The 14,656-nt window shown below is 39.7% G+C and overlaps 1 protein-coding gene across 3 annotated transcripts in view; it reads left to right on the top strand.

Moving 5' to 3' along the window:
- The window catches only part of ASB5 (ankyrin repeat and SOCS box containing 5), a 42,277-nt gene that overhangs the window by 4,425 nt on the left and 23,196 nt on the right, over positions 1-14,656 (top strand). Inside the window, exon 1 of one of the 3 annotated variants that reach the window (XM_067551698.1) lies at positions 12,427-14,273. The exons of the other annotated variants lie outside the window; for them this stretch is intronic. Coding sequence (XP_067407799.1) covers positions 14,150-14,273 — 124 coding nt within the window. The 5' untranslated portion in view covers positions 12,427-14,149. Of the gene's footprint in view, positions 1-12,426; positions 14,274-14,656 lie in introns of those variants that run through there. 3 annotated transcript variants of the gene reach the window in all.

Consider the following 14,656-nt stretch of genomic DNA (forward strand, 5'->3'; position numbering starts at 1 on the left):
TTGGAATGGGAAAAGATACAGAAAAGGGCAACTAAATGATTAGAGGTATGGAGAAGCTTCCATATGAGGAGGGATTAATTAGACTGGGACTTTTTGGCTTGGAAAAGAAACAACTAAGGGAGTATATGATAGAAGTCTATAAAATCATGACTGGTGTGGAGATAGTAAATAAGAAAGAGTTATTTACTCCTTCTCATAACACAAGAACTAGGGGTCACCAAATTAAATTAATAGGCAGAACACATTGTCAACCTATGGAACTCCTTCCAAAGGATATTGTGAAGCCAAGACTGTAATGGGGTTCAAAAAAGAACTAGATAAATTCAAGGAGGATAGATCCATCAATGGCTATTAGCCAGGATAGGCAGGGATTGCTGTTTGCCAGAAGCTGGGGATGGGCGATGGGCTGGATCACTTGATGTTTACCTGTTCCGTTCATTCCCTATGATGCACCTGGCATTGGCTACTATCGGAAGACAGGATACTGGACTAGATGGACCATTGGTCTGACCCACTATGGCCATTCTATATGCTAATATTGTTATTCCTGAAATTATCTCAGAATGTAAATTCTCTATTTTTTTTCTGCACTCACAAAAAATGTAATAGTTTGTGTTTTTGTATAATTCCTTTATCAGTTATATAAAATGTGGAAAAAGTACTTTGTCAATTTAATTGTTTAATATCCCACTGCTAGTTAGCAAAGAAAAATGATAAGGCGTTGCATCACAATAGTTTAGACTATATTTTAAAGATGTAAACAGAAAAACAAAACAACTTATGGCAGCATGCAAATGAACTAAGGTTTGCTGAATGGTGATTAGCCTGGTCATCTACAATAAAAAAAAGCATTAAACCCCAGTCCTGAAAGTGACCGTATGAGGGCACACAGTTGCATTCTTGTAGATAGATCCCTGTTGACTTCAAGGAAATACATGAAAGCTGTGGGTGCTCAGTACCTATGAAAATTTAGCCAACAGTTATTTGTATTATTGTAGTCCCTGCAGTGGAGGGCTAGGAACTGTCCAGATTAAAGTAACGGAATGTCCTTCCCTTAAGAGCTCATAATTTACGAATAAAGCAAGAAATGACAACTGGGGGAAAGAGACATAAAATATGCAGTTGATGTAGAGCTGGGCAAATTTTTTTGGACACAATGTTTATTTGTAAAAAATGCAAATCTGGGTTGACTGAAACTATTTGCAAATAGTTGAATTTGGCAAATAGTTTCACCTGAAAAATCAAAAGAAATTCTAAAACTTTGAAATGTAGCTAGATTTAATTATTTTTAAAAGAGTAAAAAAAAATTCAGAAAACAAAACGAAATGTTTCATTTTATCCCAAATAGTTGTTTTTGTTTATCATTTTGCCTAGAAAAAACAAAAAAAGAATCCATTCCGGGTCAACCCGAAACAATTTTCCCCCGTTTTTTGGTTCAGGCACCTTAAGGTTCAGTTTGATAACTATAGCTGAAGTTAGAAGCAGCACAGCTGTCTGCGAAGGGAAAACTGAAGTGATATTTTTACTATTTCCTTTGATGACTACAGAAAAGGTCATTTAATCAGAATACATAAGCAATATTAATAGCCGTAAATGTTTGAAACTCACCAGTGAATATAAATTCAGCAGCCATGATCTCTGTGGTGGGGTGGAGGGAAGCTTTTTAATTTAATAATGATTGCATCAGGAAATAGGCTCCTAAATACAGCTTATTGAACTTGGAATTTCTATTTCATGGGTAATTTCAAAATTTCATAATTTGTTTTAATTCCAAATCAGAACAAAACCATAATATTTTCAATGTTACTCACAAAATGGAAATTTCAAAAATTTTAGATTAGGAAAACTTCATTTCAGAAACATTTTAAAAATTATACTTATATTATTTCACCTTATTTCATGACATGACAATAGTAGTTAGTAATATGATTTGACATATCATGTTATAATGTCATGATATGACATGTCATTATGTCCTGTTACTGATGACTGGAATAATGTAGAGATAATAAGAGCAATAAAAATTAACAAAACTAAATAAATTTCAAAATGAAATTTCATTTTGAAACAAGATTTTGAAATTTTACTGAAATTAAATTTTCCTAAATTAAAAATGTTCTTTTTGTCCCATCAGAAATTTTTGCCAAAATTGATGTTTAGTGAAAAAAGTTTATTTAATCAAAATGTCATTACTGACGAAAAACCACTTTGATGAAAAATCTCCTACCAGCTGTACTGGGGCAGAAAGATCAAAGCTGCATCTGCAGACACTGGTTATAGCAGGAGATTTCCACAGTTATTTTTAAGTTCACTCTATATTTTTTCTAGCTATGGGTTCTTTTGGTTACTATTTGGAGTTCTTTGTGGCTTAGTTTTTGCATTAAATTAGGTGCCCTTAAAATGTTAATGTGCTGTAGAATTTTGCATTGAAAATGTATGACTGCCTTGTGAAATCTGGAGATACTGGCTTCTGAACAGGAGACAGTATGGGCTTTGGGCACCTGAACGGCAGTTTGCAATAAGTAACTTTGCTGGACATTTGTATTAAAATGATCCTGTGTGAAATAATTAAGTGCTGACATTGAAATGTTGCTGCTTTTCAACCTGAGTGGCTTGTCAAAGTTCAGAGCCAGAAACTGATATGGTTTGCTATTTTCTTTGATGCAATCTTGTTTATTCACAAGGAATGTACAAAGTCCTGCTTCTCTGAATGCAGGAGGAACCAAGAACAAAAGGAACAGTTTCTTAGCTTACAGCCCCAGGACTCTTTAACCAACAGACCAAAAGCTCTCTCTGTAATATTTTCCACGGTCACACAGTGTTCACTAGCTACTGCCTAGCTTTTTGCCTCTGCCTCTCTCTGTTCTACCTATTCTCAGTTTGTGTGTTCTGTGCACGCATACTCACATGCACACTCGCATGCACCGCCTCCCACCCCCAGTAAAACCCCTCTGTTCACTCAGTCCAAAAACTCCTGAGTGGTTCACAACCCCCTTTTTTATAAGTGGAGGGCTGGTGATTTATTGAAGGGTGTCATGCACACCTAATCGCCAAGAGATTTGTGATCCAAGCAACCACCAGAACCTCTCAGCATAACAGAAAACTAACAAAGAATATTTAAAAGTTGACATCCTCCTTTGATAAATGGGGTTTGTTCATAATTTTCAGAGCTATTGCATCAGGCTCTGCATAATCAGGAAGATAAGACTGAATCAGTTTACACTCAGTTCATGTTTTTAAGTTTTTCTTCATAAATCTAAGTGCCAAGGAGAAAATCCAGGTTCAAGTGCAACCTCTGGATTCCTCTTAGTACAGGATGGGCTAGCAGCATCATGAAGCTGACTGTGTGTTTCCAAGGGGTAAGTTAGAGCATGCTGTGCTCACATAGGAGCTGCTGCACACATTGATTTTACATGTCCACTCTTGTAGGATGAGGTGGTAGGGTTGCAGTAGTAAGTCATCTCAAAATGTAGGCATGGCTGATGAGTCTTTAGGCTCAAAACATTATCGTGAGTCCTTGTCTGGGAACATGAGCTTTGTTAGTTGATAGTCTATTAGGGCAAGCATATGAGGAAGAGTCTAAGCTTTGATAGTAAAGGCATTTTTATAAAAGTTAGGAATGCAGTTCTACTTAATAGACTAAGGAGGGGAAAAAAAGCTTTTGTCTTGTCTAAATTAGAAGAAATATTCAGTAACCTTGAGTATGCTTTTAGCTCTGAGCTGAAAATGTTACAGAGGAGCCTTCATGTGCATGTATTTTATTTGTCAGAAGTTAGTGAGGTGTAAAAAACAACCAATAACAACTATAGGTGCTGTTCTACCAACTACTGGGATTCAGATGCACCAGACCAGAAGTGAAGTTCTTTTGACTACATGAAATTGTGAGTATCTAGTGTAAATGCACTTCTTGAATTGTGCTTTTGCTTTTAAAGTTGTTTTTTAATTTTTTTTTTTAAATTAAAATTGGCTAATGACTGTGCAAACTGAAAACAATATTCTTATAGAGAGGGCTCCTATCTATACATGATGACACTACTTTTAAATTATACTTGAAAACGAATGGGGCATAACATGCATTTGTAATTCTTGGATATTGGGCCAGATCCTCAAACACTGATGTATCCATGTAAAAAGAGGGTAGCTGGTGATTTGTCTTGGGTAGACAAATCTCCACTTCTCGTAGAACTGGCATAATCCAGCTCCACACTACCTTCTTGAGCCCCTCCAACAGAGGAGGAGACAGGATTTGTGGCTGGAGTGCTCTGTACTCTAGTGATCCCCAAAGTTAGACCATCCCTGAGACTGCTCTGATTTAAGCTGGGAGCCCCAAGCTCCAGTCAGGTTCACAACAATAGTTTTAAACCATGTTAAGCACCTTTCCTGCCCACTCCTGCCTGCATGAACACAGCTTAGCCAGATCCAAGGATCTGAGCCATTAAATATAGGTCAGAAAACAGAAATAATGTTGTGGTACATTTTTGGAGATACCTTGTCTGGAAAGGTTGACTGCATTTAAACCACAGAGAATGGTTAAACAGAATAAAGATTTCCTATTATCCTATTCTAACAATTTGCAATTGATAATGTCACTCAGCAACAGTTGTTGGGGAGAAAAATAAGCACAAGGCATCTTCTCAGCTCACATTCCACATAGATCATAATTCTATTAATAAAAGCCATATAACACCTTTACTAGCTTCCTAGATACAATAGAGATTCATTTGTAATGAAACAAATGTTGTATGGAATACCTATTCATCACACTACTCAGTGTAAGGCACCAACATTTGGCATTTTGTTTTTCATAGATTATATATAGTCAGTAATGTAGAAGTGTTTAATGTAGTTCAGGAATCAGTGATTTGCTGGACAGTGAGGCTCTTAGGGCTCACAAAAGCCCCCTTTTAAAAATCTGCCACCAAATTGAATAAAAGATTGAAATACGTAGATTTTTTTAATGGAGTTCATCGCCCTCTCTGGACACTGCTAAATCACTCCTGCCAGACAAGACTGGCACTCAAAAATACTTCTCAAGAGAGCATGTTTTGCCTTTGGAGTGAACCAGATTGCACTAAGTGGTTAAGTATTTAAAAAAACAAAATTCCCCTGGGGAAGATACTCCAGGACCACCCTAAAAGGGCTGCCCACACCACAAACCATTTCACTGTTTGCTATACTGTCAATATGCTCTTTATATACATTAGGGATTAGGAACAAAGCACAAACCTATCTGTGGATTTACAGAAGCATATGTTTCTTTGGTATGTGGTGTTGCTTCCCTCCTTCTAATGAAGAAGTGTTTATATTTAAACATGAAAACAAAGAAATAGATTCTTTAGTTCTCCTCTTCTCTGCAAGCATATGTACTTCTGTAGTTTATCACAAAGGCCCTATCTAGCAAAGCAGATAAGCATGTGCTTAAATTTAACCACATGAATAACCCCATTACTTCAAATAGATTACTTGCATGCTTAAATTCTTTGCTGGATTGGGGTGTAAGAGAGAAAATTTCTGAGAGGCCCCTTGAATAAAACATTGATAGCACATAACTGTGAATATGAGATTTTTATACAGTTTCATATATTTAGAAGCCCTGTGATTGAGGCCCATATATCCAGGGTTTACAGTACAGTTGCAAGGATTTCTGATTTTACCCCTTTTAATCTTAATATGATACTTGCAAGCATACTTCAATAACTGAAAAGATTAAAGAAAGAATATCTCAGTTCTGACAGCAGAACATTTTTATTTATAGGAAGTTTCAGATTGTCCTGGACAGCTACTTTTGCCATATTTAGCCATTTTTAGCATCGGACATCCATGTAAATAATCTAGTGCTAAATAAGATTTTTTAAAAATAAACTATATCAAACACTGACAGATTTATCTTGTCTTTTCCGATTCTTGTTCATTTGATTTATTAGTGGGAAAGAACAGTAAATGCAATCTGTATATTATTAGGAATTTAGAAATTATATTTGTAAAAAAAAATCATATATTGTATATGTTTAAATGTGTAAATCAAGGCAAAGCTATTTTTCTCTGAAAGCCCTGCTCTTTGCAGATTTTGATTTTAAATTTAAAATGCGTGATTATTTAGTTTCTTGTTTTTAAATTTAGTACCTTGAAATGTAGGTACCACAATGTGGAAGTAATTAACTGATTCAGTGACAGTTCTGATCACTGGATTATTTCTACAACATACAATCCAGTTTGCTAGCATTTTTGAGTCAAAACTGTGATGCATTAATGAATTGGGATCTCATGTATTGCTATATGCTTAAAAGAAAACTTTAGATATTTTCTAAATGACAGAATCCCACAATCCTGCATTACCAACAATGACATAGGCTTGTTAAAATAAAATATTCCTATTACATATTGTGAAAACGTTCTTGTTCTATAAAAACAGCCATGTTATTTGTCATTATGCAGGGAGTTCCAGAAAGCAAGAGAGAAAAAATTCTTTTCCATTGATTTCTTTGGGAAAAGCTCATGTTATTTGTTTATTAAAATATATGATGTAGTTTTTACAAAAATCGGTTTTTGTTAATTTTCTAGGCAGATGAGATATCTGAGATTTTTATAAAATATTGATAATCAGCATTTCAAGTTTTGGGCTTTCATGAAACTCTTCTCTTTAAGCTGCAGACTAAGGCCCTGGTCACTTTGTCCTCGTTCAGCAGCACAAAGGGGCCCTAACCAACCAATCTGGCTACTTGAGGTTTCCCCTCTGTTTAGACTAGAGAGATCTTTGGCTTCTGTATTATCCCTATCCTGGACAATCTTGTAGTTAAGGTACTTGAAGATCTAAGTTTAATTTCTAGTTAGTTTCTATAGACTTTCTTTGTTGCTCTAGGAATATCTCTTATTCTCTTTGTGCCTTGGTTATCCATATGCAAAGTGGAAGTAATACTTCCCTACCTCACAGGGATGTTGCGAGGATAAAATCACTAATATATCTAGGCTTAGTGTAATAGTAGAGGTCACCCCCGCACACTCCCAGTGGTCAGGCACGGCACTGCAGGTGAACAACTATCTCAGTTTCCTGTCACCCAGGATATAAACAAATCCAAGCAGGCTTTTCTACTATTCAAGAGGACCCTCTTTGGAGAGTCTCATTTATTTAACAGAAAAGAACAATACGAAAACAAATGACATCTTCAGTAAGCTACTCCACTGGAAACTCTCCATCCTGGGTTAATCAGTCTTATGACTTGCCCTGGAGCACTCTCAGGCTGAATTCCCTTTCTGGAGCTTGGGCCCTTGCTGGGCATTTGGTTGGATACTACTCTTCCTTTGACAGTGTGTCCCTCTCTGCTGTGCCAGTCCACCATATCTCCCCAGGAGATCCCATGCTCACTTCCTTCTCCTGGGCTGCTCTGGTCCCTTGCCTGGGAACGCTTTCCCTCTGGGTCCATTCCTTCTCCCCATGAGCCTCTCCTCTCCAAAGAGACAACAATGGAAGTAGCTTCCTAGCCAGCTCACCTGAGGAGTCTCTCTCCTTGGGAGCTTCCTCTGTTCTGAGCCTTCCTGACTGAAGGTACTCCTTACCTAATTAACTGTTGCTGAGCTATACTCATTCTCCTTAACAGAACCTGTCACAGGTAGGCTAGGTGCCTGATTCCCTGAGAGGCCAGCCCCCATGATACTCAAGCATAATGGTCATGGAGGCCATATACATACCTAGATAAATAAGTTTGGGAAAAGAGGGAATGGCCAGGGCATCCTATGTCAACTAGCTTCAGAAAAGCCATGAAGTCTCTGGGGGCTGTTGCCTGAAGGCTGTCTATCATGTACTAGAGTGAGGGCCAGTGCCCAATGACACCAGGATATGGAGATCTCACTCCCTGGCCAGGCACAATGTTAATGGTTTGTAAATTCAATGTGGCATTACTATTAAGGAGGAAGAATGATCTTTAGGGAGTTGAAAAACCTAAGTTCTATTCCCAAGTCTGCCTCAAAGATACAATGTGACCACAGGCAAGACTTAATTTCTCCTTGCCTCAGTTTTTCTACCTATAAAATTGGCTTAATACCTACCTCAGATGGGCGTTATGAGGCTTAATTCTTGAATATCTGTAAAACACTCAGATTCTTGCAAGGAATATACCATAAAAGTTCAAAGTATTTTTAATTGTATTTTGCATTGATCTTAATAGCGCATTTAAAGTACTCTGTTCAGAAAGATCATTTTATTTCAATGGCATTTGTTCATTTGGAGTTAGAATAAGGCAGGAATTAGCATGCTATAAACCTGCTTTCTTCCAGCATCTACCAAGGCACAAAACTTTGCAGAATTAATCCTTTGTTTACCTTTTTATTAAAAACAATCATAGATTCTATTTTCCTATAAAGTTATACCTAAACAAAATTTCAATTTTTAAACACTTGTTGAAACTTGTCTTAAATATTTATTTCAAAATAGAATGCTTTTCCCACTAAAATGAATGGGAAAGAATTTCTTTCCAACTTCGTACCTGTTGACAGGAACACAATTGCATCCATAAAATAAACTTACAAGTTTTCTGCTTTCATGGAAATGTTAAAATTGGCACTGGCATTTCTTTTTATAACAATCTATAAAAAATAGCTTGATATAAGAAGTCTTCATTTTTTTCCTAGTAGTTTCACGTTTGGGTTAAGAAAATGAAATGAAGTCAAAATTTTATGAGAGGAATATGAGCCAGGGAATTATATTATGTCTACCAGTTTAAGTTAGGAAAATCAATACTGTCAGAATTCCACACCTATGAATAACATCCTCTAGCCAGTTTCCATACTCACATGGTTGAGTCTCTGCCCCTTCCCCTAGATTCTTTTGCTCTGATGGTTACAGCATGACTGTCATAGACAAGCCTGTCATAAAAATAATCAGTTAATTGCTTGTCCACCATAACAGCTGAACATATAGTACTCATAAATGAATTTTTAATCAAATGCTTTTGTTAAAGAATTTTGAAGATGATTAAGGATCTTTTATATGGCACTCTTCACAGTAATATCTGAGCACCTCACAAACATTAATAAATTAAGCTTTACAACTGCCCTATGTGAAATGGAAATATTATTCCTGTTTTAAAGATAGCAAAACTGAGGCACAGATAAGTGACTTGTACAAAGTCACACAGGAAGTCTGTGGCAGAATTGGGAATGGAACCCAGGTGTCCTGTGTTCCAGTGCTTAACCACAAGTCCATCGTTCCTCTGTATACACGTATCACCTGTGTGCTTTTCTTTTCTGTTTCCAACTGAAAACTTTAGACCAATATCAGTCACTTCCTTTTTAAAAATTTTTTTAAAAGAGTTTGATGTCAGTCTTGAAAGATCCATTTCACAACTTCAGGATGGCTGTTGCCCATAAGCAAAACAGTTGTGTGCTAACACATTTGATCTTGTGAACAGTTTCTCAAGGATACTGTGTGAGAGGAACTCTGTATCCTGTAAAGCAATAAGGAGAATATTTGCATCTCTGTGTGTTATATCGTCATGTCCTCCAGAGTATCTAAAATACGTGGATGAAGTTGGTAGAAAATTTGACAGTCATATCAATTAACTCATCTAGTGTCTATGGGAAAGGAGATATCCTTCTTTCCAGGATGCCAGCTTTTTGAGCCATCTTGCCTCTCTTCCCACATAATTTCTTCTTGCTGCACTGCCCAAATTCTTTGGGGAGAGGGAGCAAGTGCTTCTCTGGCTTCCCCTGAGTCAACTCCTTTGAAGCAGCAGCAGCTGCATGCCATGTTCTATCTGTAGACAATGTCTGCTGACTTCATTGCTGCTGCTGCTACTAGCCACACCTCTGCAGATGATGACATAGATAACATAGCAGAGGATTGGAACATCTGTGGAAAACAAGCTAACCTGAATTCCTTCCAAGCTGACAAATCTGCTTGACCTCCCTGAGAAGCTAGCCAACCTCATTCTCAGCTGACAGATGCACTCACAACTCGCCCCAAAGCGCACAAAACTGGACTTCCTTACTAACCAACAGCACCCCCTCAACAACAGCATTCCATCCCAGATGACAAATTCACCTGGAGCTCCTCTCTTCCTTCAAATGGAAACACAGTCAAAATGTGAAAGGGAGAAGAGTCCCAAAATCATGGAATTCAGTTAGTTGTTAATATATTTAAACAATTTAACAAGAAACTTCATTCATATTAAAATTAAATTTATAATGCACCTATCCTCCATCAAATTTATGGCTCTGTCCTGACTTTTATAGTCGAAGCCCATGTCTGTGGGATGGGAGGCATATCCTCCCTTGGGCATGGTCCCTAATGCTCATTCAGACAGAGCACCTTTAGGGGAAAACACCTTTGCAGAAGTTGCAATATCTTTGAGAGAATGAAGCATGTACTCTCTGCACTAGCTTTGCTCTGCTGCCCAGCATGGGAGGAATAGTCTTTCTCGCTTCCAGTTCCTTTGGGGTTTTTGTGTACTGAGAATGTGAGCCCCGACATTGCAGCTATCTCTAGTTCAAATGTGCAAGGTTCCTTGGGTAAATCCACAGAGGGATTCAGAACTGCTACTTCATGGATCTACTTAAAAAATGTAGGTCTGCAAAACTCTGTTCAGCTGATGCATAGATGCTCTAAGTGCTTAGGTTTCTGTCAATAAAATCCCTGAGGTGCCTAAATTTGTACTCGTGGACATGCACAAAGCTGCCTGAGTCCTGATGCCTGGCCTCTAACTCATGACTAAGGTTAAGATTCTGTCACGGGTATTTTTAATTCAGGGACAGGTCTTGGGCAATAAACAAAAATTCACAGAAGCCCATGATCTGTCTCTGACTTTTACTAAAAATACCCTGGGGGAAGAGGGATAAACAAAGCTACTGGGGCCTGCAGCTACTCCATCCCCGCTGCTGCTCCAGCGCCAGTGGGGCTGACCCAGCCTGGGCTGCTGCTTCAGTCAGCTGTTTGGCGGGCCCTGGAGTCAGCTGCCAGTCAGTTGTTGGGGGACCGTGGGGCTGGCGGCAGTCAGATGTTGGGCAGCCTGAGGGCTGGCCTCTGGTCAGCTGTTTGGCGGCGGCCTGGGGCTGACAGCTCCTCCAGCCCTGCCCCAGAAGTCATGGAGGTCCCAGAAAATCATGGAATCCCTGCATCTTTCCAGGTGTGCTGAGAGGCCACCTACTGGATCGGATCTCACACAAAACAGTGATAGTGCTGCCCCTTTTTACCTACTAGTCCAGTGGTTAGAGCACTTACCCAGGATGAAGTGGGAGATGTGCATTCAAATTCCTCCTTTGCTTGATGTGGAGCAGAGCCTTAAATCTTAGCCTCTCCCCTCCTTGGTGATTGACCTTACTATCAAACTATAGTCATTCAGAATTCACACTCTCTCTGGCCCAATGACTATTTAAATATTTTACACAAAACAAAACAGCTTCAGCTAGAGACACAGAGCGAGCCCTATCCCAGAATACCCTATAATCCCATGATTAGGGCATTCTCTGGGGAGGTGAAAGACCTGGGTTCAAATCCCTGCTCCACATCAGACAGAAGAGGAATTTGAAACCAGGTCTCCCACATCCTAGGTCAGGGTGGTAACAACTGGTCTATAAGGTGGGGGGGTACTGTACCCATCTGTTTTAGGCACTTTAGACCAGGAGGAGGTTCACAGCTGTGAATCCCAAGCAGAGGGAGGCAGCTCTAGTAGGTGCCTAACTCCTTTTGGGTGGTAGGACTTCAGCTCCACCCCTCTACTTGGCATTTCTTATTAGGGTGCCAATATTGGTTGGATGTATTTCTGGACGTTTCATCACATGACATAATCTTTAATTTAAAATTAATCTTTAATTCCTGAAGATTTGAGGATAATCCTGGAGGGTTGGCAACCCTACTTCCTACTGGGTATTGTAGGCAGCTACGGGCAGTGATGGGGGAGGCTTGCGGCAGCTATAGCCACCCCAAAATTTGCCTTAGCTCCCGGGTAGCAACTGCATAACTGCCACTGCTCTCTGGCCACCCAGCTCTGAAGGCAGAGTGGCAAGAGTCGCAGTGGCTGGCCGGGCACCCAGCTCTGAAGGCTGCACCACCACCAGCAGCAGCACAGGAGTAAGCCCAGCTGGGAAGCTGGGGGGGCCTAAGAGCAGCTCAGGGTCCGAGAGCAGCTCCTGGCTCGTGTCCCTACCTGCTGGGGCATGCTGCCCAGGGCAGATGGAGAGTCCGGGTCTCCCCACAACAGCCTGGACTGACCCATTCTGGCCTGGGCTCCTGGCCCCGCCCTTCATGGTCTCTGCTCCCCAAGGGCTCTGCTATTCCAGGAACTGGGTTCCAGCGCCCGGGCGGCTGTTACCAGCTGTGAACAGTCAAAGGACAGCAGGGAGTTGAGGAGCAGCCGCAGCCACCTGCACCATGGCACCAGCCAGCACAGCAGCCTGGCCCCAGCTTCCAGCCTACAGCTGGCCAGGGCCTTGTGGGGGGAGAGGAAGAGGGAGAACTGGCACTTATCTGTGGAGGAACAGGGGTCAAGGCCATGCAGAGGGGTGGGGCTTCATGTGAGAAGGGGCACAACCCTCCCAATTTTCTCTCTAGCCCACCTCACCCTCCCCACCAGAAAGAGGCTAGCGCACCCCCCTGAAGGTAGGTGAGTGCTTAGGTTGCTGGCTTCTGTGAATCCAGTTCTTAGCACCTAACTCTCCCCATGCCACTGCATTACTTCAGGCAGCAGGGCACCTAAACACCAGGCATTCAATCCCCTTTGTGGATCTATCCCCTTGTGCCCTTTCCCATGTCTAACCCTTGCTCTCTTGTATCAGGTACATTTAATCTAGCCCCCACCCCTCCCCTTTTTTTAGAAGCTCTGTTTGAGGGGAAAATAGGGGAAAAAAGAGGCAAAAGTTAAAATTGACATTTCTAAACTCAATCTAATTTCAAGACAGATAAGAACAGCTAATTGGGTGGTGGGACAGTGACATATACTTTAACTTGCACATGATCTTATGTTTCTGCATTTGATATAGAACTGTGATGTGCTGACTTGCTTGGTTATTTTTATTTCTGTGAATTTATGTGTAAAATGGGTATAATTAATCTCAAGGTTTTTTAAGGCTTAATTGATTAATATTTGTAAAGTACCTTGAGATTCCCAGATAAAAGACAGAATTTTAATGCAGAGTTGTAGTATTATTTTCAAAGTGTTGATGAATGGGTTAGTCTGTACATTAGTAAAACAAGATCGTGAGACAAGTGTTTGTTTTTAAACAGCATGTCAACATATTACTACTGTAATGCAATCACTACTCTATTTAATCCACACTGTCATTTTATCAAGGATCAGTTGCTTCTCTTTGCTTGTCCATGAAGATTTGTTTCCTGCAGTACACAGTACCAGGCAAAAAGGAGTCTTGCTCCAAGTTTGTTGCCCTTGTTACTATTTACCCCGTTGTCAAAAACTAATGACACAGGACTCCTTGAAATGATTAGAGCCTTACTTTCATGTCTGGATACAACTTGCAGAGTAATCAATTACACAGTTTCTGCTGCCATGTGAAAGGATTTGTTTATTCAGGAAGTAGTTTATGTCTTTAAAATACTGTGTTATAAATACACAGAGAGTGTTGCATTGTTGGATTAATCCCAACTCCTAAGTAAATCCTTTACCAACTGCAGAGCTGTAGGGGACTGAAGCGAGTCAGTCATGGGGCAGTATTTATTAGTGAGGGGGGTGGGTTCACTGTTTAAGGCTGTCACTTATCAGAACCATAATTTTCAATAACACGATCATAATTTGTTTCTCTTTTGAGCTGCTTAATATGCAAACCTCATATTAAAGCATGAACTGTGTTGTGTTTTAAGAATCAGTTTCTTTTCTGGTCTAACTAAAAAAAATGAACACCTTTCTATTTAAATCATGTAAATAGTTGAGGCTCCTGCTGTAGCTAAGCTGCTTCTTTCTCCATTTTAAAAATAGAAAATGCTAGAGCTGTCCTTCCCTTCCCCCACTGTGCACTCACTAGTTCAGCTAGTATATGTTACTGAATAGATTTCAGTGTTCTAGCCTTATACAGTAAGTACAACAAGATCCTTTGTGAAAATCTGGAGGGGGAAAAACTAGCTACAAATCCATCCGTGGATGTTTCTTAGACTAGAGCAACTGCACTAATGATACACAGACTTTGCAGGGGAAAAAAATAACAAATTATGATCACAAGCACTGCTGTTCAGAAGAGCTGCATTAACCAGAATCTCCTAAAAAGAAGCCTAGAAAGTATAGGGGAGTGTCCTGCGAAACGAAAAGCTTGCTGGGGTATTCTGACCAGCCAAGGTTAGTATAGCAGCCATTTCACAAGCTGACAGTGCACTAAAATATACCAAGTTGACCCAGTTTTGCAGCATACTAACTTTAAACTGTGAATATTTTCAGTAATCAGATTTATACTGTAAAGGCATGCTTATATTAATTAATGGCAGCGTAGCATAGATTACTACAGAGAAAGCAGCTGTTATTTTTGATTGTACATTTTGTAATGTTGTAAACTCATCCACAGTACGTTTTCTTGTTTATCTGCCTTATTTGTGGTGCAAGTGTTCAAGGCTTTATGTAAATTGTAGTAGGGGAGCAAAAATCAGTGTAACTAAATGCTGAGGGCTCACTGTTTACAAGAGATCAGAGAATGCAACAGGATAAGTAACTAAGATAAGAAACTT

Source organism: Emydura macquarii, unplaced genomic scaffold (genome assembly GCF_026122565.2).
Source record: "Emydura macquarii macquarii isolate MOO-44397 ecotype Brisbane River unplaced genomic scaffold, CSIRO-AGI_Emac_v2 contig_1363, whole genome shotgun sequence".
Taxonomy (NCBI): domain Eukaryota; kingdom Metazoa; phylum Chordata; order Testudines; family Chelidae; genus Emydura; species Emydura macquarii.